The 27144-nt window shown below is 42.5% G+C and overlaps 2 protein-coding genes across 3 annotated transcripts in view; one reads left to right on the top strand and one right to left on the bottom strand.

The window, feature by feature from the left end:
- reln (reelin) overlaps nucleotides 1-14598 on the top strand; it is a 91347-nt gene extending 76749 nt beyond the window's left edge. The window contains exons 32-64 of the mRNA XM_020703717.2: nucleotides 42-200; nucleotides 297-491; nucleotides 1277-1550; nucleotides 1636-1776; nucleotides 1877-2054; nucleotides 2140-2224; nucleotides 2312-2494; nucleotides 2597-2765; nucleotides 2890-2995; nucleotides 3099-3325; nucleotides 3428-3651; nucleotides 3758-3908; nucleotides 4059-4317; nucleotides 4489-4738; nucleotides 4858-5026; nucleotides 5117-5257; nucleotides 5472-5649; nucleotides 6194-6387; nucleotides 6469-6719; nucleotides 6802-6956; nucleotides 8215-8429; nucleotides 8526-8703; nucleotides 8773-8948; nucleotides 9027-9133; nucleotides 9208-9450; nucleotides 9529-9704; nucleotides 9784-9857; nucleotides 9963-10124; nucleotides 10216-10373; nucleotides 11038-11263; nucleotides 11408-11605; nucleotides 12011-12109; nucleotides 14472-14598. Of these exons, the coding sequence (XP_020559376.1) occupies nucleotides 42-200; nucleotides 297-491; nucleotides 1277-1550; nucleotides 1636-1776; nucleotides 1877-2054; nucleotides 2140-2224; nucleotides 2312-2494; nucleotides 2597-2765; nucleotides 2890-2995; nucleotides 3099-3325; nucleotides 3428-3651; nucleotides 3758-3908; nucleotides 4059-4317; nucleotides 4489-4738; nucleotides 4858-5026; nucleotides 5117-5257; nucleotides 5472-5649; nucleotides 6194-6387; nucleotides 6469-6719; nucleotides 6802-6956; nucleotides 8215-8429; nucleotides 8526-8703; nucleotides 8773-8948; nucleotides 9027-9133; nucleotides 9208-9450; nucleotides 9529-9704; nucleotides 9784-9857; nucleotides 9963-10124; nucleotides 10216-10373; nucleotides 11038-11263; nucleotides 11408-11605; nucleotides 12011-12109; nucleotides 14472-14598 (5828 nt within the window). The remainder of the gene's footprint in view (nucleotides 1-41; nucleotides 201-296; nucleotides 492-1276; nucleotides 1551-1635; nucleotides 1777-1876; nucleotides 2055-2139; nucleotides 2225-2311; nucleotides 2495-2596; nucleotides 2766-2889; nucleotides 2996-3098; nucleotides 3326-3427; nucleotides 3652-3757; nucleotides 3909-4058; nucleotides 4318-4488; nucleotides 4739-4857; nucleotides 5027-5116; nucleotides 5258-5471; nucleotides 5650-6193; nucleotides 6388-6468; nucleotides 6720-6801; nucleotides 6957-8214; nucleotides 8430-8525; nucleotides 8704-8772; nucleotides 8949-9026; nucleotides 9134-9207; nucleotides 9451-9528; nucleotides 9705-9783; nucleotides 9858-9962; nucleotides 10125-10215; nucleotides 10374-11037; nucleotides 11264-11407; nucleotides 11606-12010; nucleotides 12110-14471) is intronic.
- Nucleotides 14599-19775: 5177 nt separating this feature from the next.
- Nucleotides 19776-27106, bottom strand: LOC105354207 (uncharacterized protein C3orf18 homolog). 2 transcript variants are annotated; one of them, XM_011475967.2, is made up of 6 exons: nucleotides 26811-27106; nucleotides 26475-26739; nucleotides 26373-26398; nucleotides 24252-24360; nucleotides 21799-22276; nucleotides 19776-20325 (listed from the first exon to the last, which is right to left on the bottom strand). In XM_011475967.2, exons 2-5 carry the CDS (start codon nucleotides 26598-26600, stop codon nucleotides 22223-22225), a joined length of 315 nt encoding a protein of 104 aa, XP_011474269.1. In that variant the 5' UTR covers nucleotides 26601-26739; nucleotides 26811-27106; the 3' UTR covers nucleotides 19776-20325; nucleotides 21799-22222. The 2 variants fall into 2 exon arrangements, with proteins under 2 accessions (XP_011474269.1, XP_011474270.1); XM_011475968.2 differs by having other exon boundaries at nucleotides 26475-26652.
- Nucleotides 27107-27144: the final 38 nt, after the last annotated feature.

Raw genomic sequence — 27144 nt, 5'->3', positions numbered from 1 at the left:
CCATTGTTGGATGATCCAAATTCATCATCTGTTTTCTTTAGGTGTCGTTGTCCAGTTTTCTACCAACAATGGAGTCCAGTGGCAGGTCCTTAGAGAACTGGACTTCAGTTCTTTGTTGGAACCTCAGGTAGTGACCATTGAGCTGCCCCCTCCGGCAAAAACCCCATATACAGTCTTTAGGTGGTGGCAACCACAGCAAGGTTTGTCAGCTACTCCTCAAAAAATTATGCAAACAATGTTTTTAAAGGCTGTAAAACTCACCACCAGGGTGTTTTCTTCTTTTTTCTTCCTTGCAGGGAAACATTCAGCCCAGTGGGCTCTGGACGATGTTCTGGTTGGTATGAACGACAGCTCCAGAACAGGTTTTCATGACAAGTTCGATGGCACAACCCCTCTGAGGCACAACTGGTACCGGATTCAGGGTGGGGAGGTTACCGTGGACTGTTTGTCTCTTGACACAGCTCTGACCTTCAACTCAGAAGCCATTGACAGTGAGTTACACTAACCTACTCAAAGACACATTGAATGGAGGAACACAAGGTTCGTGTCAAATACTGCATAAATAAAAAGGATGGAAGTGGGGGTAATCCTGCTCTGCTTGGAGTTTTAACACAGCGAAGGGGCAAGACTTCACTAAAAAACATCCAGATTCTAGCCCTCCCACACAGACTATGATATTTGCACTTCACACGCTAACAAAGACAAAGCATAGAATTAAAAGGCAGCAGCATTTGGTTGTATAATTCCCAGTTCAAATGCAAGCCATACGTTTGTCTTGTCCTGTGCAGAGGAAACTGTCTAAAAGCACTTTTTTAAGATGTATGCCGACTGAAAAAAGCCACTCACAAATGCAAAATCCTCATGAGTGGCTGCATAGGTGCATCCCACCACTAGAGTACAAACAACAGATTGAAATCGAATCAGCCATTGAATGTGGTTCCATGGATCATGCATTATTAATGAGAGCCATTCTGATTGAACATCTTGTCTGATGTTTATGTGTGCATCAAGCTGAGAGCAGATTAACTTTGTGCAAATAGTGGATCACACAGGGGCCATTCATTAAACAGCAACAGCAGTTTGGCAGCACATGTGTAAAGTCAGAGCTTGCACGTATGTAGTTGTTTCTGGGCATTTCAGCAGTACAGAAAGGTTTTAGTTTGCTTTATAGTATGTGGAGAGGATGTTAAGTGGGTATGGTAGATGTATGTGGTTCAAAGTTTTTGTATACATGCAAAAAAAACAAAGATCCTGATGTTATCTTCTATTTTTACAGAGAAGCCCAGATATGCAGAGAGCTGGGACTTTGAGGTGACTGGCTCATCGTTTCTGCAGTTTGAGTTGAGCATGGGCTGCAGCAAGTCCACTTCATTCTCCCATGGCGTGCGACTGGAATACTCCACTGACTGCGGACGGCACTGGTCTCTCATCACCCCGGAGTGCGTGCCGCCAGCCATCGGCTGCGCCGGTTATACTCAGAGCTCCATCTACACATCCACCCAATACAAACGCTGGAAGAGGATCACCGTCTACCTCCCCAGTGCAGCCAAGTATGTTATCATAAACATATAGAAAAATAAAAATAGTATTATTCTGATTCCAATTCTTTTAACAGCTTTCTTTTCAACCTTACAGTTCCCCTAGAACACGGTTCCGGTGGATTCAGACCCACTTCACCCCCGGAGCAGAAGGTTGGGCTCTAGATAACGTGTTGCTTGCCCCTGGTTGCCCCTGGATGTGTTCTGGTCATGGTTTGTGTGACAATGGACGCTGTGTGTACGTGTAACAATTTTTTCTGCATAAACAATAAATCCAGCTTAGATCATTTTTGTGTTTTGTGCTAATAAGTCTTAACCTTTTGATGTTTCAACCTCAGCTGTGATAAGGGTTATGGAGGTGCGCATTGTGTGCCTCTGGCTCCACTTCCCTCTCTGCTAAGAGAGGACTTCAACGAGAACTTGCAGCAAGAGACCTGGCCGGAAGTGTACGGGGCGGAAAGAGGAACTCTGAGTGGAGAGCCTCTCAAGTCTGGAACTGCCCTCATCTTCAAAGGGGTAAGAGTCTTATACAAATGCAGGAACCATTTGAAAGACGAATTATTGGTTAGCTGACATTTGTCTCTTTTCTGTCTTTATGAAGGATGGTCTAAGAATGATAGTGTCCTGTGATCTGGACTGCACAAACACACTCTACATTCAGTTCTCCTTTAAATTCATCACCAAAGGTACTTGAATGTCAGTTGATGATTGTGGCAAAAACTTTGTGCGCGTTTATCTTCAAGTGTAGAAGATCATCTTGTGGGCTTTTCCAGGTGTTCCGGAGCGCTCCCACTCAGTGCTGCTGCAGTACTCGGTGAACGGAGGAATCAGCTGGCTGCTTCTGGATGAGTTTTACTTCCCATCCTCTACAGACTCCCTGTTTCTACACCTGCCACTGCCAACCAGCGCTCAGACCAACGCAACCCGCTTCAGACTCTGGCAGCCCTATAACAGCGGTGATTTCACACATTATTTTTTATTCTTAATTTCCCCCAAACTTTGTTTATACTTTTATTTATTTTTTTACATACTGTTGTCCCACATGATATATTCTGTAGGTAAAAAGGAAGAGGTGTGGGTGATAGATGATCTCATCATTGATGGCAGCTCCACACACAATCCGCCTGTGCTGATCGACAGCTTTGAAGAAGGTCCCAATGAGTCCAACTGGCTGTTCTATCCTGGTGGAAATACTGGGCTTTACTGTCCATACCAGAAATCTGGCTTGTAAGAACATCTTCTCCATTGTCACCAGTGCTGAGTTTGTGTCATGTGGGAATGCTGAGTGAAGAAACCTAAAAAACCTGTCTTATCTTAGACTTTTCATTTTTCATGTGTGTGAATAATGCAGGGAGGAGGATGAGTCAGCCATGGTGTTCGTTTCCAGCGAGCTTGGAGAGCACTCCATTACCACCAGGGACGTTGATGTAAACGAGAACACCATTATCCAGTTTGAGGTACAGCGATTCCAAACCAAATGTAAAAAAATAAAACATAAATAAATCAAAAAATAAAAGTGTTTCAGCACAAGTTCTTTTTTTTCCTGTTTCGTCTACATAGATTAATGTGGGCTGCACAACTGAAAGCTCCTCTGCTCACCCAGTGCGCCTTGAATTTTCTCGGGACTTCGGGGCCACGTGGCACCTTTTGGTACCTATGTGTGCCGGTGGACCTCAGCCTTCCTCGCTTTGCTCCACAGAACTTCACCCTGCTAGCATTTATTTCCCTGGTACTACTCAGGGCTGGAGGAGGGAGGTCATTCACTTTGGCAAGCTTCGCCTCTGTGGGTAAGCACCACATGTGTCCTACACAAGAACTGGACAAAATAAAACAGTTTTTGAAATCACAATGCCATAACTGTTTCTAATGACTTTATCTTTGGCTCTCAGTTCAATTAGGTTCCGCTGGTATCAAGGTTTTTTCTCAGCTGGTTCTAATCCCCCAACCTGGGCAATAGACAACGTGTACATCGGGCCTCAGTGTCATGACATGTGCAATGGTCACGGGGCTTGTGTGGGGGGCTCTCACTGTGTGTGTGACCCTGGCTACTCGGGGCCTGACTGCTCTGCTCCTGAAACCCCTAACCCTGATTTCCTTAAAGACGACTTTGAAGGTAAAATTAACAGGTTTTGGTTGTTGAACTATTCAGACGGAGTATATAAATGATCTTAGACAACCTTTTATTTGATCCAATTACAATCCAAATCTTGCTTTTTAAGGCGGGGCAGTGGACACGGAGCATTTCAGACTCCTCAGTGGAGGCAAGCCATCCAGGAAATGTGGCATCATGTCAAGTGGGAACCACCTGTTCTTCAGTGAAGACGGCTTACGCATGTTAGTCACCAATGACTTGGACCTGTCCAATGCCAGGTAAGCCTGCATCAAGCAACACAAGACATCTATTTTTGATGTTCTTTTTCATGTATTTGTTGATTTTTATGTACTCTAAACACAAATAAATATTTTGTGCATCAAACACCTTTGGGCCCATCGTTCAAATATCATGGTTGTACACTGCAGGTTTGTCCAGTTTTTCCTGCGTTTGGGCTGCGGCAAAGCACCTCCGGACCCTCGTTCTCAGCCTGTTCTGCTGCAGTTCTCCGTGGACGGAGGCCTGACTTGGGGACTCTTGCAAGAGTTTCTTTTCAGTAACAGCAGTAATCAGGCTCGTCTGGTTGCCCTGGAGATCCCGCTTCGCGCCCGTACCTCATCAACTCGACTTCGCTGGTGGCAGCCTTCAGAGAACGGACACTTTTTCAGCCCTTGGGTCATAGATCAGGTACTTTAAAGGACAGAAACTCCATGAACCAGTCAACCATGACTGAATAAAAGCTGCACTTAATGTATTTTTGTGTGTGTAAATTATTTTCTTTTTTATTCCCACTGACAAATCCCATGGGATTCTGGTTCTGCTATTAGTGGATTCAAACAGTCCCCCTTTTCTCCACAGGTGGTGGTGGGTGGCAGTGCCAGTGGCTGGGGGCCACTAGAGGATGATTTCTCCTCAATTGATGGACGTTCTTGGCTCCTCCACCCTGGTGGCACCCGAATGCCAGTTTGTGGTTCTGATGGACCTGCTTTCGCGTTCATTGAGAAGTCCAACACACGCTATGCTGTTACCACTGACATCAGCTTGAGTCCAGACTCTTTTATCCAGTTTGACTTCTCTGCATCTTGTTCTGTCACAAACTCCTGCTACTGTAAGCATTCTGCCATCTTTTATGGTTTTTTTTTTCTCACATCAGAAAATCTGCCAAAAAACATGCAGAACAAAGGTGGTGTGAGATTTTTGAAGAAGTTTCTTGCTGTGTTTCTGCAGCGGTTGAGTTGGAGTACTCCCTGGATCTTGGCCTGAGCTGGCAGCCTCTGGTCAGAGAATGTTTGCCTACTAGTCCTGACTGCTCCTCTTACACTCTGCAGCGGCTGCTGCTTTCTGACACCTACAACAAATGGGGCCGTGTTACGCTGCCCATTTTCCCACATGCAAGGTCACTAGGATCAATCAAAAGACTTATCAATCATGTCAGGATGTCAGTCATTTCTGAAACTTTACTTTCAAACTGGTGTCATGTTTTCAGATCTCCTGCCACAAGGTTCAGATGGTTCCAGCAGGCTCCCTTTGACAAGCAGCAGACCTGGGCTCTGGATAATCTCTACATCGGGGACGGCTGCCCGGATATGTGCTCGGGACACGGACGGTGCCAGCAGAGTTCCTGCTTGTAAGGAACAACCTCGACACACCTGCTAACGATTTTATGGAAGAAGTCTTGGTTGTCAATTTAAAGTAACAATAAATTAGAAAAACCAATGTCTGGTGTCTTGTTACAAACACTGTTTTTAGTGTTGGAAACTTTTTAATTGAGTTTTCTTTGAGCCAGCTTTATTTTTGATTTGAACCTGTTTATTGTGTCCGAATCTGCTGTTCTTCCACAGGTGTGACCCTGAGTGGAGTGGAGAGTACTGTGATGAGCCAGTGGGTCCTCTGCCCTCACAGTTAAAGGACAGCTTCAGTCGAGCTCCCTCCCTCAGTCACTGGCAGACGCTCACTGGTGGTAAACTCAGCACTGTGTGTGGAGCTGTGGCCTCTGGAGCTGCCCTGCATTTCAGTGGTGTATGTATTTTTGCTTTATATTTTATTGCTTTTATAATTTTTTTCTTTTTCAACACTGACATAATTTTCAGGTGGTTTTATTTGCACCATTCCCAATAATGTAACTTATTTTTTACAGAATATTTACAGAATAAAAGGGTCCTTAAATTTACTGTAAGTTTAGATTTAATTTAAGACTCAGACGAAAACTTTTGGTGTTTTTGTAAGTGTTGTTTTGGCCTTTTTCTCAGGATGGAGGACATGAATAAATAAAATTAAACTTAAAATTGGATTTCTGAGTGTTTCTTTATTCAAATCATCAAATCAGGAGCAGACGATAAATGCAGTTTGATAAAGGTTGCAAGTGTGACATACAAGTTACTACGACGAGTCTCAAGCTCCTTGCTCCACTTTTGAAGGAGATCAAAAGATGATTGGAGTGGGACTTTTAGGCTTTGGAACAATGTTTTATGCAGATTTCATTGAAGTGCTTTGCCTCAGAAAGATGGTATCATGATATGTTTACATTTCTTTTTAAGCTTTTACGTCAACCTTTTTTGTGCAGGGCTGCAGCCGTCAGCTGGTGACAGTGGATTTAAACCTGACCAGCGCAGAGTTCATCCAGTTCTACTTCATGTACGGCTGCATGATCCCACCCAGCAACCGCAACCAGGGCGTCCTCCTGGAGTACAGTTTAAATGGTGGAATCAACTGGCATCTACTGACAGAGATCTTCTATGATTTGTACACCAAACCTGGGTGAGTTTCTTTGTCCTGTGTGCAGCAGGTTTTACCAGGTGAAGTAGGACATTTAAGAACCTTTGCTTTTTGTCTCCTCAGGTTTGTGAATGTGTTGCTGCCCCCTGCTGCCCGACAGGAAGGAGTGCGTGTCCGCTGGTGGCAGCCGCAGCACGACGGTGCAGACCACAGTGACTGGGCCATAGATAATGTCCTCATCGCAGGCTCAGAGCCTCGAGCTCAGATCTCTGACACATTCGGAGGAGTGGCTTTGCCAAATCATGAAAGAGCCCCCGCAGATGAGACTTCAGGAAAGATAGGTCAACCCAGTGAGCTGGAGGAAACCCCTTTAGGTGTTGTGTTATGAGAGTTAGTTTTCCAAGTCGAGTAGTTTCATCTGATGGGGTGTTATAGTTTTGTTTCTCTTGTTTCCAGTGAGTGATAACTGGTTGTTCTCGGAGGACTGCTCAGTGCAGCGGTTCTGCAACTCTCCTGATGGGGTGATGGTTTGTGGAAATGATGACGGGAGAGAGGTGTACGCTGTCACTCATGATATTATTCCGGGCAAGGGCTGGGCCATGCAGTTCAAGGTAAAATGTGGATATGATATAATCAGCTGTATTATCAGGAAGAAAAAAAAAGTATGTAAAGTCATGTGGAAAAAAACACATTGAGCACCAGTTCAAGAACCTCAGATGACCTGCAACTACTGACAAAAATTCTGAATTACTCAGGAAGAAATTTCAGAAATGAAATTTTAGAAACGTGACCTTCAAAAGCCTCTGGTTAATCATTAATATTAATTCAATACAGTTGCCGCCCAATACAAATAAAATTAAATTTGTGTTTTTGGTGTTTTTAACATGTTCTTGTGGCATTTTTCTAACGATGGAGGACAAGAAATTTAAGCTTAAAACTGCGTTCCTGAGTATTTCTTTATTCAAATCGTTAGGAGTCAGGAGCAGTGAAAAAAATGCAGTTTGAAAAAGAGCACATTTGTGACGTTGAAAGTCCCTGCTTTGCTCCATTCTGATGCGTCCGTTTGTTGACAAAAAGATCCATGTATGTATTTGTTTTCCTAGCTCCAACATTGTTTGCCATTTTGTTGCACCGGTAATGTTGGGTTGAGGGTGTGAGGGGCTGTGAGAGCTTTAACAGATAGCTCAGTTATGGGTGACAGGAAGGGGGGTGGGGGTACTCCATGCCAAAAGTTCCACTCACAACTCAGAAGTGAATAACAAATGAACTCCTGCAGAAACTTTCATGGAAAATGACACAAGTTTTTGATTTGGCTAAAAGGGGCATAATCATAAAGAAAGGATCTCTAGGAACAGCTTTAAAATAGATCAAAAGATGACCGGAGAGTGACTTTAATGACTAAATCTTAGTCTGATGTGTGAGTACTAATAAATCCAAAACCATAACACCTCCACTGACATGTTTGACAACTGTGGTGAGACTGCTGACATGCAGTAGGATTTTCAACAGGCCTGATGCTGTACTTAAAGACAAAATATCTCCACTTTGTAAGGATTTCTCCATGGAAAACAGAACCTTAGAGTATTTTGTTTTGTTGATTTGAGCTTAAATTAAAGTTTATCTCCCAAACAAGCCACTTGCTCTTTTCTATTATTGAATGTCCAGTCTTTAGCTTTAACTCTTTAACATGCCTTCTGAAATCTGTGGAGTCTGAGACACAAAACTTGAATAATTTCCAGTAAATCTATTCAAAATCTAGCATGTCTGTATCTATAATCAATATATCAAAATGCACTTATTGAAATGGATAACTTTTATTGGAATACATTTGCTGCTTTTGGCTGATCCCTTCACACCTGCTTTGTCTAGATTGCTGTGGGTTGCAGTGTTCCGGAGCGTCATGCAGATCGGCAGGTTCACGCTCAGTATTCAGTGGATTTTGGAGTTACCTGGAAGTACCTTGTTCCCCAGTGCCTCCCTGCTGACCCCCGCTGTGGTGGTCAGGTGTCCCAGCCGTCTGTCTTCTTCCCTGCTGAGGGCTGGAAGAGGGCTATCTATCCTCTACCCGACAGCCTGGCTGACAAGTGAGTCATCCTAGAAACGTTTGAAACAGGGTCTTGACTCGTGTAAAAAAGAAACTGCTTTTTCCTAATCCAATTTGATTGTTGTTTGTCGCTTAGGGCTGTGCGCTTCCGCTTTTACCAGCAGCAATCTGATATCCAGTGGGGAGTGGAGAACTTTTACATTGGGCCAGCCTGTGCCAGCCATTGTGGGGGGCATGGAGACTGTTTGGATCAGCACTGCCTCTGTGACCCTGGCTTCACTGGACCTAACTGCTATGCCAGCACTGCTCTTAAGGTGGCTTTCTATAAATATATCCTTTCTGCTAAATATTAGCAGACAGAACATTAAAAGTTGTTTTTTCAGGCTTCTCTGAAGGAGCGTTTTGACTGGGAGGGGCCGGCCGGCGCTCAGTGGGAGGTGCTTGAGGGCGGTAAGCCCTGCACAGACTGCGGTGTGCTTGTGGAAGGTACAGCCTTGTATTTTGGAGGAGCCGGTGCAAGACAAGCCGTCACTGCTGACCTGGACCTGCGAGGCGCCAAGTCAGTACTGATCTGCTTTTACCAGCTACAGGGAGGATTTCTGTTTATAATCATTTTTGGGGGGGGTTTCATTGATAGATTTGTGGAATACTGGGCAAGGATTGGAAGTGAAGACAACATGACCATGTGCCATCGTCCAACCTGCCGCAGGGAGGGGGTGCTTCTAGACTACTCTGTTGACGGAGGTGAAGCAAAAAGCATGCTCATACATTTTCGAGTATCTAAATTTTCCCTTCATGCGCTTCATGTCACTGCTCAGGCGTGTCCTGGACTCTCCTGCATGAGATGGACTATCTGAAGTATGTGTCAGTGAGGAGAGACTACATAGTTCTGCCAGAGGGAGCTCTGACTAACGCCACTCGCCTGCGCTGGTGGCAGCCCTTTACCATTTCCTCTGGGCTGGCCACCCCAAGCCTTGAAAGAGCCCAGTGGGCCATAGACAACATCTTGGTGGGGGGGTCAGACATCAACCCATCTGCACTGTTCGACACATTTGACGATGGTAGGCTGGTATATGTTTTTTTTTTTACTCAAGTTAATAGAAATTCTGGTTGCTAACTGTGAAATTTGTTCTCACCAGAGGGGGTTTCACATGAAGAGAGCTGGAGTTTCTACCCAAATGCAGTACGAACGGCCGGCTTCTGCGGGAACCCCTCATTCCACCTGTACTGGCCAAACAAAAACAAAGACAGGACACATAACATCCTTGCCACCCGAGAGCTTATAGTGCAACCTGGATATATTTTACAGTTCAAGGTGGAGAAATGGTTTGCTGCTGCAGCAGATTCTGTCTTTTACAGGCAAATTCAGAGCCTTGCATCTTTTTCTGCTGTAGATCGTCGTTGGCTGTGAAGCAGACACGTGCGAAGACCATCATTCTGTCCTGCTGCAGTACAGGAAGGATGCTAGGTGAGGAAAACAAGGAACTACCCAAAGCTGCAATGTTTTAACCCAATTGAACTATTGTTGGTATGATATTCTTCACACATAACACACATTTACCTCTCCCCTCAGGTCTGATTCGTGGCAGCTGGTGCAGTCAGAATGCCTCCCATCTTCAATAAACAATGTGGGCTGCTCTCCCTTCCAGTTCCACGAATCCACAATCTTTAGTCCAATTAACAGCTCAACATGGACCAGGGTCACTGTCCAGCTTCCAGACCACGTCTCCTCAGGGTAAGGACTCCCCACATCGAACCTAAGTGAACTCAAGCAAGTTGGTCGGGCAATGGTTGTCACCTATTTTCACGTTGTTGACTTTACCCAGAGCCACTCAGTTCCGCTGGATTCAAAAGGAGGGGACAGGAGAGAGGCTGAGCTGGGGAGTGGACCACGTTTACATCGGCGAGGCCTGTCCAGGACTGTGCAGCGGCCACGGCTATTGCACCACTGGACTAGTTTGCATATGCGATGAAGGCTATCATGGTGGGCCACAAACTAACCAACGGGCCCAATTCTGGTCCTGTTGAGCTACCACTCTGCATGTAATCTGTTGTGCATGCTGAACACCGGTTCACAACCATGCTAACCAAGCTAATCAGCAGGAAAATCTCTGTTGAACATGAGCAGAGTGATAAATCTTTGGGACAAGAATGAGGCTGTCCTGCTATAACCCAGTCATCTATATTTTAAGTTTGAGTGTTTTGATTATTATGTACAGAAGTTTATTGTATTCAATTAAAAAATGTAAAATGAAAAAATGGGTGTTTTTCGTTCAGATTTTCTGTATTTTCAGTTCTAATATTTTTTCTTTTCTTTTTCTTTTTCAAACTAATTTTTTGTGCTAATTTCTTTAAGAACTGTTTTGTTCCCCCTACTTTATCCACAATCTTTACAGAGCAACACTTTGAGGAAGTATTGAATATTTTCCAGTATGAACTATTTAATTTTTGTTTGTGAGTCACACCTGACAACAGCGTGGGGATATTATTTTTTTAAATGATTTTTAAGCTAATGTTTTTGTATTTAAGAAGTTAGAATGAAAAACACCCATTGTTTTTTTATTGAATATAAACAAAATGCTTCCATAATTATGTCCTCTTTCCATAAAAAAGATCACATCCTTTTATCTCGCTGTTTCACTCAACAGGAGATGACTGCTCCCTCTCCGGCACTGACCTACCCAGCTCTATCAAGGATAACTTTGAGTCCAGTAGCGTGTCTCAGGAGAGCTGGCAGCTGATCCAGGGTGGGGGAGTGGGTAGTGGTTGTGGGCAGCTGTCCCCTCACGCTCATGGAGACTCACTTTACTTCAATGGCTGTAAAATGAGGCAGGCAGTTACCAAACCGCTAGACCTCACTAGAGCCAGGTACAGGTAGTACCAGAAGATAAACCGATCTTGCAAAGTTTCTGTTTGTCTTTTTTGTGCCATAACAAAATTAAGGTTGCTATCATTTACTGTATGTGTCCAGTTTTTTGGTAATTCCTTTTTTCCCAATGCTTTCCTGTCTCCTTGCAGCAAAATCATGTTTGTGCTGCAGATTGGGAGCGTGGCACAAACAGACAGCTGTAACATAGCTTTGGATCAGGCTGACACTGTGGATCGAGCTGTCCTGCTCCAGTACACGGTCAACAATGGAGTCAGCTGGCACGTGATCGCCCAGCACCAGCCCAAAGACTTCATAAAGGCTCAGAGAGTTTCCTACAACATTCCACTGTGAGTAATGAAGACACCAACGTGTGGCTATGGTTCATTTTTCATTCTCATGCTGCTATCAACAGAGCTTATGACAGAATCATGTTAAGGGCTTATCCAGCCCTTCTTATGCTGTTATCATAGGATTTTCTTGGAAGTCCAGCTGTGATATTACTTCCTAAATAGTTTTTTGAGGCTTTACCAAAGGTAAATTGTCCTTAGTAATATATTTGAATACAGTCACAACTTCACGAATTCTCATATGTTCCACAGAGTATCAATATATCATGTTTCTTATTTTAAAATACTGTATCATTGGCTTGTAAAACATGTTATCAATCGAAAAGATGTAAAAACTGTTGCCACATTACAGAAAAACCAAATGAGTAAATCATTGCTTTCATTATGTTCCCATGATTTCCCCAGTGAAGCCAGGGTTAAAGGAGTGATGCTGCGATGGTGGCAGCCACGGCATGAAGGTGCAGGACATGACCAGTGGGCCTTGGACCATGTGGAAGTAGTTCTGTGAGTACCCAAGTACAAGTCGGTTCCCGGCTCCACAGACTGGCCACAACAGAGCCCTCAGCTACCAAAGTCTCTACCTCTGCCTGTCCTCAATCCCAATGGTTCCTTCCACAGGGGTACACACAAACACGATGGCACCAACTTAGTGGCCAAGTGCAAGAGTGCCCATCCTGGGACTTTAATAGATGCTAACATGCGACCTATAGTGCCCACTGGCACAACACTCTGGATTAACATCTTGAATTGTGGGGTTAATACTTCAAAATGGTTCCTTAGTGTGTCTGGAACACACCACTATCAGATAGGAGGGGTTAAATGAGGAGTTTACATTTTTCCAGACATAGAAGTGTGTGGCTAAAGTGGGACTTAAGCTCCCAGCGGACAAACTGTCAATTTTTATTTTGCTGCAGATCAACTCCTGCTGGTTGACAAAGCCTATGCTTCTAGTAGATTAACAGTTGACTTTGAATCAAGTAACCAAACATGTCTTTTTAAACACTTTAAGAAGAATTTAATAACATATTTTAAAAGCTTCGAGAAGAAGAATATTTTTTTTTTTATTCCTAAGAATCTTTTCTATATTGGTAGGTTATTTTTGAGTTATTTTGTTTTTTTCTTCTTCTTAATTTTCACTTATTCCATATTATGACCCTTTAAACCATCAAGTAACGGATGGGTGATGATATTTTAGCTTAGAGCTTACTCACACCAGATCATCTTTGAGGTGCCCAGTGTAAAGAAAAATAAGCAGAGTTTTGTCAGATTGAGTCAACTTTCCTAAAAGTTGCTGCATTTTATTACCTTTCTATCAGACTGATTCCCTTCAAGCCAATAAAACTGAAAGGGCTGCAATGGCAGGTGGACAGACTGCACCAAGGTGTTCTTTCAGTAAAGACTACTAAAGGATTTTGAGGGCATAAATAAAATGATCTCTATGATACAGTTATTTGTATGTTGGGCTGAGCTAAAATAAATGGCAACCAGTGATTTTAAAGATGTGTGTATTTAACTGTATAACAGTGTGATTTTTTATGACTTCTTTGATGGGTATGCTAAAATTAGCATACTTTCTAAACATTTCTTTGTAACATTTAATTTAGATTTAAAATATACATTTATACTTGTATTTGACAGTCATTTTTACTTCAATGATTATCATTTACATCGGTATGCTTTGAAATGACATATTACACATTTGTGTGGGGTAAATCTAGGCATAAAGGTAATTAAAATGCAGCAAATATTAGAAAAGTTAGCTAAATCTGACAGAGCTGTTAGAGATTTTTGCTTCCTGATCTTTTACATTCAGCGCCTCATACTAATCGGTACCATACCCGAGTACATTTGACTGTATATATGGTTCATTCGGCTAACAGTTCGCACTGCTCTGGAATGATGAAGCAAAGCATGCTGAGGCTAGATTGCAGATGCAGGCCATAGTTCTGCAGACTCTGATGCGGTTCAGTTCTGATGTAATAAAACTATGATGCCAATTACAAAACATTATGAAATACATGTTCAAAAATACCTGATATAAATATAAAATGGGAACCAATCTGCTGTTCTACATGGCAGGCTATTGTAAAATTTAACATATTGATTTTTATTTTTCTTTGTGCCATTAAGAACAAAAGTTGTTTATGTGTCATGTCAAACAATATAATGTGTTCTTCGTATTTGTGCACAACAAGACTAGGATTAGGTTGAAATGGGGAAACATACCAAAGGACTTCAGACTGATTTTTCACAAGGTGACCTGAGTTTCTGAGCAATGATAAAATCATTTGACTTTCTAGATAAAATAGTGTCTTTAGTTAAGCTTATGGCAAGTCAAACAGAAACTCAACCTTCCTTGCGCCTAACCTGAGCTGTCCCTGGCCAACATAGCCGTGACCTGTCGCACACCCTCCCTTGCATTTGCTCAGTTTTCAACAGTGTCTGCTGAAGCGTGATGTAACCCTCACACTTACTCTGTTGTTTATGTCTCTGTTCACCGCTCCTCCGCACATTGTCCTCTCACTGTCCCTCCTCGATCGTTTCTTTTGCTCCCGGCTGCTTAATGTTACTAACGTGGTTATGCTCACCCCTCTGCTTGTGCCTCATCCTTTTGTAACGTTCTCCATCCTCCTACTCCTCCTTGGCCTTTTAACTTTCCTCCTAAATCCCTCCTGACCTCCTAACTGTGCCCCTCTGGCACACAACGGATGGATAGCTGCTGTTTATCCCATTTTATCATTATTACATGTTTTTACTCTCTATTCTCCAACTTTCTTACTCTATTATTTTGTTCTTCCTCCTTTCCTCCTTCCAACTTTCATTTCTTCTATGACTTCTCTCCTTTATTCCCGCCCTGCTTCCCCAGGCTGGGGCTCCTGCCTCCCCAGACCTTTCTCCGAGACAGCAGTCCCCTCCTCCTCCTCCCGCCTCCCTCCTCTCGCGCTCTAACTTCTGCTCTCTTCTGTATTCTGCTCCCTCTGGCATGGCTGTAGCGTCAGGTAAGTCCTCCGCCTCTTCCTGAATGCGGCCCCACCCTCTTACATACCCCACCACCCCCTCCTTAACCTGTGACACCGCAAACGGCCTTCTTTTGATTTTTTTTTTTTTTTTTGCGCACACAGCCGTCTATTTTCACAACCATCCATCATCTCCATTTTTTTCACTTAAATTTGCACCCCGGGCAGGTCAAAGGGCAGATCAGCGGTTTACAGTGTTCAGGTGGAGGGTTACTGCATCAAAGTACAGACCTTAACGCGCAAAATAATTCATTAAAAACAATAAAAATACAGTCATAAAACTAAGAACAGGGAGTGCAAGTGTTTGTAAATGTTCTGAAATGGTTAAACATACAGATAAAATCCTTAGTATCAACGTTTATTTGGTGGTTTGCACATGAAAATGTACTTTTTCCGTGGATATTTTCCAAGCACAAATGTCGGTGCTTATGTGTTTGTGTACAAGTGTGATGTAACTCATCACTATATCTGTATTTGTTTGTGTTGTTCTGAATACTGCGTCAGCTGCCGCCCGCTGTGGGGGTTTTGCTGCTTTTCACAGCTGTTCTATCCTTCGATTCTACTTGAGAATCTCCATCCAGCAATTTGTCACTCGAGCCTCAGAAATGAATGGCTGTTTTTTTACTTGAATGTCAGCTTCAGTTGATATTCAGGGCATCTCATGTCATTCTTTTCAAACAAACTCCCATTTGACCTTTTTTTTTTTACCTCCTCTGCCTGCGCATGGTTCTAAGGGCAACTGCCGCAGCATCTCTTCATCCTTTCTCTACTCATGGCTGTGTGTTAGTCTTTCTCTGAGGACAGCATGTCTCTGGTCCAGGAGCCTCTTCTTCATCTCAAATGTCATAAACCTATGAGCACACTCATTTTTTTTAAACCATGCACTGCCACATCCCTAGCATCAACACACACATACGCAGCCATTTCCTGCCTTCCCCGAGCCCTTTTTGCCCCCCTCCCCTCATTTCACAGAGACCCCTGCCTGCCCTGGCTGCGCTCCTGGCTCACTGGCACCGCCCTGCTGGATGGAAAAGGCTATAAGCAGGCTAAGCAAGCGATCTTCTGCAGCTTTTCTCTGTCACTTAGTAAAAAACAAAACAAAAAAAACTTTCCTGCTCAGGAACCTGCACTTTTGTGGCCTTTTGTGTGTCTGTGTGTGTTATCTCTGTCCTCAAACACTCAGTCAGTTTAGTGTACCATTGTGTTTGTTTGTTTTTTTGTTTTGTACTGTGTGTAGTTTGTTGTATCCGTGAAGCTCACCGTGTTTGACATAGCTGCCAGTTTGTGCAGAATGCAAACAAACCAAAGTGTGTCCAATAGATCCAGTCGTTTATTATAGAGATTTGTGAAGCTGTTGAGTGTTTGAGGTTTCATTTAAACTCCAGCATGAACTTAGGTGTGACAGAGCTCCATTTCATTGGTCAGCCTGTGTGCATGTCTGGAGCGTGTGCGAACCTTCAGTGCTCTTTACCTTGCCACTCTAATTGCACATGTTCTCTTCCCCCTCCCCTTTTACTGTCTTTGCACACCTGCAGCACACGTAAGCAAAACTACATGATGAACTTTGCCAGACAGACCGGCATGCGTAACTACTACAGTCGCAAGAGGCGGGCACTGCAGCAGCAGCGGCGCGCGTGAACGAGCGGGGGATCCGCCAGTCACACATCAACATGCCTCGTACATCCTCGTCACCCTGTTGAGACCCGTCCATTGGTGAAATTCCAATCAGCCTCAGATGCCCCGTCACCCATCTCCGCCCATCACTTTTGCGCTCCAGCCAAACCACGCCTTCCCAACCACACAGATCAGTGGGAATGAAACTAAAGGAGAAAAGAGGCCATATTGTCCCAAAGGATGGTCAGGGCTTTTTGGGGGTTTATTTTGTAATCGTTGTTGTCGTTCCTCTGATTCCACCTTTTCCCATCTTTTTTCCTGCCACACTGTGAAACTGAAGAGATAACACATCATTGCTGCACTAACCAGCCAATTGAGGAGAAACCTCCCAGTTTCACTGAGCCACTGGGAGGGGAGGAGGAGGACTGTTCCAACACCGCCAAACCAGTACGCCAGGAGAGAGACACACAGTGATGATACTGGCTATTAAGAGGAATAACAGTGATGAAGATAAAAGAAAAAAGAAAAAAAAAAGTACTGTGTTCTTAGTGTTCTGTGTGTCTGTGGGTTCATTTTGTGATGAGTTGACTGTGGTGTTTTGTTTGTTTGTTTGTTCATTTTTCTACTAATTTTTATGCTTTTAAGGGGGGAGGCAGGGGGTTCGGTTTCCTTTCCCTCTTTTGTTGGATGAGGTGTGGGCAGGACATAAGAGGCCCAAACAACACACGGAGGAGGGACAAAGGAAAGATTTGCACGGGGACAGAAAAAGGGAAAATATATCTAAAGAAAAAAAAAGGACTGGTTAACGTTTTTTTTTAATCATTTTTTTATAAATGTGGTTCCTGAAAATACAGATATTTATGGTAAATGGTTCTTCACGTAACCTATTTAAGATGCACTGTGCGTGAAATCTGTATGTTTTTTTTTTGTTCTTTTTTTTTAGTGTTAAGTTATTAGACAGTTAAGTCGGGCTCTTGGACTGCATCATCTCCCCTCTTCTTTCACTCTCCCCCTCTCCTGTGCTGTTTCCCTTTCCCTCCATCCTCTCTGCTGATTTCTGAAACCTGGAGGTGAGGCTCTATTAGTGTTGTTTTTTGAAGTCTGTGTAATATGGACCCTCTGCCCTCAATGTAACTCCAGTATAGCAATCTCCTGTAAATATATATACACGTATATCCACTATGGGGAGACCCAGCAGCCTTATTCAAGGGAAATAAAGAACTGTCCAAACCTCAAACTGTGCACCATGTGTCACCTCCTCTTTTACTTCTTCTGAAGCTACGTTGACACGACCCTCTGCAAGACACCACTTCCAATGAAAAGACTATTTAGTCGCGCATAAATGTGTGTTTTAGGCTTCCGCATCCAGAACTTGCATGATCCTGCATCACCACACACATTTTTAAGGCAGTTTTCAGGCTCTATGTACAAAACGCAAAGCCATTGATTGCGTGTTAAGGGTTAAACCAGGTCAGACTGTGACTCAGATTTGGTGGCGTCACTTTTAACCCTTGTGCTATCTTAGATGACCCCACCCTTACATTGATGTGTTCTCCCTACCATGACAAAGGTGGATAAAGGTGGAAAGATTTCATGTAATCCATGGACACCAGTGAAGATCACAAATCATTGAAGAAAAAAGGTTCAGCGCTCTGTTTTTAAAAACATTGCATCCTGTATCAAATAAGATTCTGCTTCAGTGGATTTGCAATTACATTTTACAAACTTTAAGAACCCGTCTAAACAAAAGGTAAGAACATGAGTTTAGAATTATTCTAATTATGAACCGCTCTAACAATTGATGAAACCTTTTACCATTATTTGTTTAGTTATTTGACGTGCATTTTGTAGAAATGGTAAAGCTCTAGATTTAGTGTACAGTAAACCCTTGTTTTTCGCGGGGGTTACGTTCCAAAAAGAACCCGTGATAGGCAAAATCCGTGAAGTAAAAACCTCTATTTTTTTTTCTTTTTACAATTAATATACAATTAAATCCTCTATTATAGATTGAAAAGAAAGAACAAACCATTTTACAGGCTCAAACATTTGTTTCACCAATAAAAGTACCTTAGAAACGTTTTTTCAACAGATAACTTCTGTACTGTACTGACAAATAATAATTTAAATCATCAATGTGAACAGAAGGCTTCAAATTGCGGAGATTAGCCCCGCCCACCGCGACCCGAGTAATTGGATTAAACGGGAGAAAATTTCAAATGATGATTAAAAAAATACAAAGTACAGTCGGACAAATAGTGACTCAGGTTTATTTCACTGCTCTTCAGACTGAGCCGCTGCATCCTGACTCCGCTCTGCGGCGTTTTCTTCTTTTGAAGCCCGCGGTGCAGCTGTGTTTGTTCGGGAGAAGAACATAGTGATTGGCAGCTGTTGTTGCTCTTTTTTCTATGGGTTTTAGAGAAACTGCAAGATGATTTGCACGTACGTAATGTAAATTTGTCAAGCTGATTTACGTACATGTACATATTAAACTGCAACGTTATTGAAGCACAGGTAGAGAAGAAGGGGAGTGACTTTTTAGCCAATCAGAATACAGAACACAATGCACGATGCAAATCCGTGAAGTAGGGAAAACGTGAAAAGTAAACCGTGTTATAGCGAGGGATCCCTGTAATAAAATGTCAGCAGTGATTAAAAAAAAAGTAATATTACCTCTGTTTAAAAACCTTAAAATAAATGACAAAACCTAACCAACAAACTATTAAAAGCCACAGTATTTTTCTTCAAAGCCAAAGAATGAGAATGAAGGGATAAAAGAGTCATATGTGGCTCCAGGACCTCAGGCACAGACCTCTGGTGTAACCCTTGTGCTATCCTAGGCACTTTAACATTGGGAGTTGGGTCATCTAGACCCACAAAACAGTGTGCTGAACCTTTTTTCTTCAATGATTTGTTATCTTCACTGGTGTCCATGGATTACATGAAATCTTTACACCTTTATCATGGTAGGAAATAACACAATGTATGGGTGGGGTCATAGGATAGCACAAGGGTTAAAAGGAAAATCTTCAGAAACAGATGTCACAAAAGTTAAAATCCCACAACACCCTTACTGATACACAAGCTATCAGAGGTACAGGCTGCAGAGCAGAATTAAAGTCGCTTTTAATTTGAATATTTAGTTTTGTTTTACAAACGTGTTTAAACCAGCTCTTCTAAACAAGACACAATCAAATCGTGCTGTATGCAGTTTGGAGATCAGGATTTTATCTTTACCAGCATAGAGATTTATATTTTCAAACTCAGACTTAAAAATATCTTTTAAATATAAACTACAAGACCACTGTGGACAATGGGCAGAAGGAAAGTGTATATTGTCCTTGAAAGAAGTTTATCAGAAAAGCAACCTGACAAGGCCTTGGCTGAATTGGGTTTGGGAGGCTTTTCAAAGTATGACCTCCTGCTGCAGCATTCATCGAAAGAACATGCTAACAGATCCATGGATGACAAGAAACAGTATGCATTCCAATTATTATTTTAGCGTGTCCTACTAAATAGAATAAGGTTCACCGGCACAAAAAGAAAAACAAGAAAAGCACTTTATGAAGTGGCAGCTACTTATCATCCAGAAACAAGATTGTCTCAAATAATTTATTTACATTTAAAATAAAAATACACTGATTAAAATATTTTTAAAGTGTCTCTTCTACTATCCTGGTAATTTCCTCAGTCTGTTCAAACTGGGCATTTACCATTCATGTTAGACAAAAGCTGCAGGCCACCACAGCAGCAGCCACCAGCATAGCAGTGAGCGGCTCCAGGGCGACGGCCCGGTTACAGTACGGCCAGTCACAGCAGCTGTAGCTCATGGTGTAGACGGTGCCCAGGAGACGTAGGCTGTGAACCTGACTGCAGTCTTTCTCCAACATGCAGCCCCTGGCTGATAGGGCAGTGTAGTTGCCGTAGCGACCCAACCCCTTAAAGCACATCTCATTCGGAGGGCATTCTGTCACGACGAGTTCAAACGTTATTTCCTTCTCCAGGACGGGGCTGTAGTAGCAATGCAGGTTTTCACAGAGCAGCAGAGGAAGGGGAAGGCAAAGCCACAGCAAAGCAGCATGGAAGAGCTGCCTGCAAGAAAAGGAGATCAGCAGAGTCAATCCCTACTCAGATGCTTGTACTTAAAGATTTAGAAAGGATTGGCAACAGTTCTAGGATTTTTCCTTAGATTGTCTATTGTGATTTTTCTTCTTGATGTCAGATTGAAATATTAAACTTTTTGGCTCTAAAAGACCATTTAAAAATAAAAAGGTCCCGTTACCCTTCTTTGGTTTTATTTGTAATTAGTCACCTTTTGTACAATTTTTATTAAGAATCTCTAGCTATACCATAAAAGGGGGGCCCTTGTTCTCCCCTGAAAGAGGTCTACTTTTTTCTGCTCAATTTCCAAGGAAAAAGTTTGTCAAACTTTAAACTAGCCTAGACTTGGAGAAAAAAAAAAAAAAAAGAAATTGTAGTAAGTTTTATCATGTGATCGTGCACAGGTGCCAGTAGTTTGCCTAAAGTGTGTTATATATAAATGGGAGTTCAGTGTGAAAGAATAGGGGGGGGGGGGGGGGGGGGGGGGACTAAAATACAATTTAGTCATTTAAAGTTTTTAAAAATGTATGAACCTCCCTCAGGGAATAAAGTCTCATAATAAGAGAATCAAATGTTCTGAAGAGCTGAAGTGGCCACTCCTACACAACTGCAGTTAAATCACACAGACCAACTACACCACATAAGAGTTTAAACAGTGCTTTTAATTCAGTATCCATCAGTTACTGCAGACTAACAAAACCACTTTATAGCAGGAGGAAGGCTTACAAACCCACCTTATTCTCTCTGAACTACAAATATTTCACACCTTTTCTCCCCCCCACCCTCATTACAAACACAAGAGGAAAATCCCAAAGCATGCAAACATTTGACCAAATGAAAGTCCTTTTTTTGGGAGACTCAGAGGACTCTGTAGGTAAACAGGCCTCTAGCAGACAGACACTAATCTATGCCTTAACAGCAGGAGGAGCACTGGTTTCTATCAGTGTGTTGTTTGCACACACAGCCAAAGGCTTTTCCACAGCAGCCTCAGTGCCATTTGCTTTAGCTTGGATCATCTGCAGCAGCTCCTTCAGTGTGGTTTTGGATTCAGGCGCCTCGTTACATGTGTTTCCGCAGCAGCAAGCATAACGAAGTTTATATTTGATTCCTCTGTAAGTGACCATCTCATAGGAACCACAGAGGTCGGCACTGATGCAGCCCTGAGCGGAAAGGACGTGAAGGGCACCGTAGAAGCCTCTTGAGCTGGTGCAGCGCTCGCCGGGCCGACACTCGGTGGTGAAGTTTGGACACAACTCAGATTTTTCATGCAGGGGGCAGACGTTACACAATAGGTGTTCCAGGGTAGAGACAGGACTGAGGGGACCAGAAACCAACAGGATGGAGGCGAGGAGCAATTGAGGTTGGCCCAAAATTGTGCTGTTCATACAAGTGTGAACCCACAAATACATGTAAACATAACAAATACAGTAAAGAGTCTGCAATCAGAGTCAGTGTGTCATTCACCTGGTTCTCAGTGATCCCATCTTCCTGCCAGTGGAAGTTGCTCAACTCAAGAAGGTCTGTCCACATTATAAAGGCCTCTGATTGGCAGTTGGGAACAGGTGTGTGCAGTGAAAACTCAGGCTAGGAAAAGGAAAGCTTAGCAGAAGATTGAAGCTATGAGGTCCTTTTTTTGTATGTAGGTTGCATTTTCATTCACTTGTTCACTTGTTCACCTATCAGCACATTCCACCTTTAAGGTGGTTTGGCAGAATTTTTACACCTGATGCCATTTCTGACACAACCCTGTATTTAAACACAAAACAGCTGATAAACACAGCTGGGGAATAAAGTGGACTTTCAGTGCCCTCTAGTGTCTTATATTGAACATGAAGCAATTTTATGTAAATGAATGTTGTGAATGGACTTTTCTGTCTTGATGTCCAGCTCATTTTCTGTTGTCGGGGGTGAATGTGAGCTGTGAGGACTTGCAAAGTGGTTCCTGCAAAAACAAGGAGAAAAAAATGTCTTAGGCATACAGTTTGGGGCTAAATTGCACAATTGATATTGAGCACACGTTGCAAAACTTTCTCAAGTGTAATTCTGTTAACAGAAAAGCAAAAGCCTTAGAGAAATCGGATTTCAAGTCCTTTCTGTCACATCTTTCAAAGTACTTTCCGTCAGTCAGTTTTCTTTCCTCGCCTTTTGTCATATCTAGAAATAGGACGACTCTGACGTAGACTGTCGTAACATGTCAGGTATGTGTCAAACATAACCCGTGTCTCATAACAAAAGAACCAAGAAGTCAGTTAACCTTCCTCCTGTGTTAGCTTTTCATGTACATCTCTAATATTAACGGGTCAGTTTTGACCCGTGTCCTAAATCAGCTGTAAAATACACTAAAAGCAATTATCTCTAATATTTTTTTTAGTTATCTTGTTAGTTTTAATGCCTTTGGTGGGAGCCTCAGCTCTTTTTTTGTCAATATGTCCCTCTTTTTTAATAAGCAAAAATGGCAGAAGGAACTTCAAGATAATAATATAACTAAATAAAAGTATTTTTGTGTTACCTGATTGTAACTGAGGGGTGATAGACTCATCCCCAAAATAAATTTGGTTTGCTTATTTTTACATTTTTATGTTTTTAACTTTAGTAACGTATATGGTGTTACGGGTCAATTTCAACCGATATATATTTATACTTAGAAGGAGGCAAAAGTATATTTTTTTAAACAATAGAACTTTTACATAAACACAAAATCTAGCACAAAATATGAAATTGCAAGGTCACGCAATCAACAAAACATGAAAATCAACTAAAACCAATTACTACTTCATATGTGCAAGAACTCGTGTGTATTCAGATGCATGCGTGGCAAAATGTAACACATTTAGAGTGTTCCTTGCAGGTGAAGCATGGTGTATTTGTCTTTCTGTCCTTACTTCCTTCTTCCTTTTAGAGTCAGGAAGGAAGAGTCAGGGATACCACTTGCAGCTTTCCCTGTGTAAACCTGTAGACTCCAGGCATAGCTGGTTTTTGAATCACAGGCTGCCCATATTTTTATGCCATACTGCTTACTGGGCATGTATTGCCGAAAGGGGCATTTTCCTCGGAAAGAAACAAGACGCTCATCCACTGTCACCTCTGGCCCTGGGTTGAACATGAAGGAGCTGCACCCATTTCTCCCAGAGCTCAAAACACGTCTTGATTTCACTTACTCTGCTCACAGCAAATGTTGTGATTCCAGGAGTCTTTTTGATGACATTTTCAGCAGCTGCCCCACCCCACATATATCATGAGATTCTGAGCTTCAACAGATCTTAACATCTTTGGACTTAACAACTACAGATACTATCAACTTTATTGCACTACTATGTCTGGAAAAATTTGAGTACCGGTATTTCTTTTCTTTTTTACTAATTTAACATTGCTTCATCACAAATGCAAAACTTTGTGTACAATATAAGTTGAAGAAATAAAAAGTTTTGATTTGTACTAAATAAAAAAAAAACATTTTAACTTTAAAAGGTCCCCCTGTCAATTAACATCAATGACACAAACCACCATTATGTCAGAATTCCTTCCCTCTCTTAGTGCACTATAGTGTGTTCACCATTTTGTGGGGCTGTAGATCTTAGAATCTACAATTCTAAAATCCAGTGCCCTAGAAATTTCCCAGAAGTCTCTGCAAAAAGCCGGTGTGCATCAATGCTCACTAGATTGACGAATATAGACCACATTGAATTGCATTTGATAGAGTTTCCATGTATAAAAATAGGTTTTTATTTAAAGAAACTATTCAAGTTTTATCATCAGAACACAACAGATTCATGGTCTACGGATCCCTCAGAGGCCACAATTTTGTTTGGCTGGAAGGTCAAAGGTGAAAATGTTCCCTTTTGTTTATCTCAGGGCTTTAAGCACAGTTCCTCTCAGCTGGTGTGATCTTTAAACACAGTCAGTGAAGCTTTGCTTACTGTCAGCTCAGCATCCTCATCCTCCCTGCCAGCATCGCCCCACTCTTCCTGCTCCTCTGCGGGGTCGTAGCTGTACAGAGGAATCAGCCTGTGGCGCAGCTCCTCTAATCTGCATTGCAAAGGGATCAAATGAAACTTGTGTAAGAACATTTAAAAACTGCTTTAGCCAAAATAGTGACAGGTACAACCCTACCTTCCAAAATGCTGTTTTCTTTAATGGATAATGTCTTTCAACCCCGTAACAGTTTTCCCCCTCATTTTTATTCAGATGAGCACTGTAATTCTCTTCAATTATTCTTTAACCAGAAAATTATAGATATCCATCAGCATCTCCATTCCTCCACCTCTCCTCCCACCCCGTCTGACTCGTTTTCTGTAACTCATATATTCACTTCCTTTTTCCTCCCTGATCCCAGTGAAATTTCCCGCCTCATCCATAAGTCCAAACCATCCACATGTTTGCTAGATCCCCTACCAACATCCCTGGTTAAATCCTGCCTTCCTTCTCTTCTTCCTTTCATTTGTGCCATTATTCACTCCTCATTGACATCAGGTATTGTCCCCTCACTCCTCAAGATCGCTGCCGTCAGACCCATCCTAAAAAAACCCGGCTCAGACCCCAATTCCTTTCATAATCTTCGTCCTATTTCTAACCTCCCCTTCATTTCAAAAATTCTTGAAAAAATTGTCGCCTCCCAACTTTCCCATCATCTCACCCAAAATGATCTTTTTGAAGCCTTTCAATCTGGTTTCCGTCCCCTTCATAGCACAGAAACTGCCCTACTAAAAATCACCAATGACCTTCTCCTTGCAGCTGATTCTGGACTCTTCACCATCCTCATCCTCCTCGACTTGAGCGCAGCATTTGACACCATATCTCACTCCATCCTCCTCCACAGACTTTCAGCCCTCGGTATCGAGTCCACCCCCCTCCGCTGGTTTCATTCTTATTTTTCAAGCCGCACTCAGTTTATTCAACTGAATTCTTTCAAATCCCAACCCTCACTCATTTCATCTGGTGTTCCTCAAGGTTCTGTCCTCGGTCCCCTCCTCTTCATTACCTACCTGCTACCCCTTGGCAATATATTTCGTAAATTCAATATTGATTTTCATTGTTTCGCGGATGACACTCAGCTCTATCTGTCCAGTAAACCCAACTCTTGTATTCCACCTGCCTCCCTCTCCTCCTGCCTGTCTGAAATAAAAACCTGGTTCACCCTAAACTTCCTCAAACTTAACAGTGATAAAACTGAATTACTCCTCGTAGGTTCCAAATCCACCCTTTCCAAAATTCCTAATTTTAACCTTTCCATCGATTCCTCTCCAGTTTTCCCCTCCCCTCAAGTAAAGAGTCTGGGTGTCATCCTTGATAGTACATTATCATTTCAATCCCACATCAATAGCATTACTCGGTCAGCCTACTATCATTTACGTAATATTAATCGTCTCCGCCCCTCCCTCACCATCCACTCTGCCTCCATTTTAGTTCATAGTCTGGTCACTTCTCGTCTCGACTATTGTAATGCTCTTCTCTATGGTCTTCCCAACAAAACTCTAAATAAGCTTCAATTGGTCCAGAATTCAGCTGCCCGCATCATCACCAGAACCCCCTCCTTCCATCACATCACTCCCGTTCTCCAGCAGTTGCACTGGCTTCCAGTAGCCTTTAGGATTAAGTTCAAGCTCCTTCTCTACACTTTCAAAGCCCTCCATAGCCTGGCTCCCTCCTATCTCTCTAATCTCCTCCATATTAACACTCCCTCTCGCTCTCTTCGATCTTCTTCCTCCCTTCAGCTCTCTGTCCCTCCGGCCCGTATGGTTACCATGGGGAGCCGTGCCTTCAGTCGCTCTGCTCCCCAACTCTGGAACTCTCTCCCCCCAGACCTCCGTAACACTGACTCCTTTCTGATCTTCAAATCCAGACTCAAAACCTTTCTGTTCAAGCTTGCATTTCCGGAACACAGTTTCTCATTTTCTGTCAGCTGATTTTATTAATGAATCCAATTTATTTATTGTTTTTAACTTGTGATTTTATTGTGTTTTACCTCTAACTTTGTACAGTGACCTTGGGTGTTTTGAAAGGCGCTTTTAAATAAAATGTATTATTATTATTATTATTACCTTGATTTCTTTTTGACATAAATAACCTGAAAAAGATAACAGTATTAGAAATTTGAGCTAATCTGAAAGTTTAAACTTAAGGGAACTGAAAAAGACTCTTACCGCTGCCAGGATTGATCCAATCAGGGTTAAGAGGACAAGTGGAATGAGGGTGTAGTATCCAGGAAATCCAGGTTTTTGGTCTCCAGAGGGCATGAAGGCAGTTGTGTCGTTCTTGTTCACCTCCATCCTGATCAGTCCTCTCTTTCATGGAGGCCCCCGGTCCATGCACAGCTGACGCCTGTGTGACACATTCAGTGGAGAGCTGTCGCTGTCACTTCCACAGAGAGCTTCCCAAGAACTTCCTTCCCCCTCGCATAGCTCATAGCTTTGGAAAATGAAACGCACGCTGAGGCCTACAGTTCAAGAGGATGAGCCACAAATTAAATGTAAACTTACCTGGTATGTTAGATGCAGGGAACGGGGGGATTTATCGTGACATGAGAAATACTTACAGGAAAGCAGCCTCACATCTTAACCTGCTCCATGACATTCCTGAACAAGGAGTGGACTAAAAGAATCCTAGTCATGGTTAACCTGGGGATGTTTAATATATATGATGTAAAAAGATAAACCAAAATAATAATCTATGGTGGACTCGTTCAAATTTGTTGTTGATATATCTTGTTTTATGCTTGATTTACAAAAGTAAAAACTTGAAATGAATCCCAAGGTGTAATGTTCCCTTTTCTCCAGCAGAGGGGAGGTTTTGTGGGCGGGAAGGTTAAGTTTG

The sequence above is a fragment of the Oryzias latipes genome, chromosome 6, assembly GCF_002234675.1.
Source record: "Oryzias latipes chromosome 6, ASM223467v1".
NCBI classification, from domain to species: domain Eukaryota; kingdom Metazoa; phylum Chordata; class Actinopteri; order Beloniformes; family Adrianichthyidae; genus Oryzias; species Oryzias latipes.
Note: the sequence above shows the minus strand (reverse complement) of the source record. Positions and strands in the feature narration are given on the sequence as shown.

Bases quoted from the DNA above. Each gene is read 5' to 3' on its own strand.
- LOC105354207 (XM_011475967.2), bottom strand. From the start codon at position 26,600: ATGGAGGTGAACAAGAACGACACAACTGCCTTCATGCCCTCTGGAGAC. The intron at 24,361-26,372 runs GTAATAATAATA...TTTGCAATGCAG, and splicing joins TATGTCAAAAAGAAATCAAG to ATTAGAGGAGCTGCGCCACA. The intron at 22,277-24,251 runs GTAAGCAAAGCT...TTGTTTTTGCAG, and splicing joins ATGAGGATGCTGAGCTGACA to GAACCACTTTGCAAGTCCTC.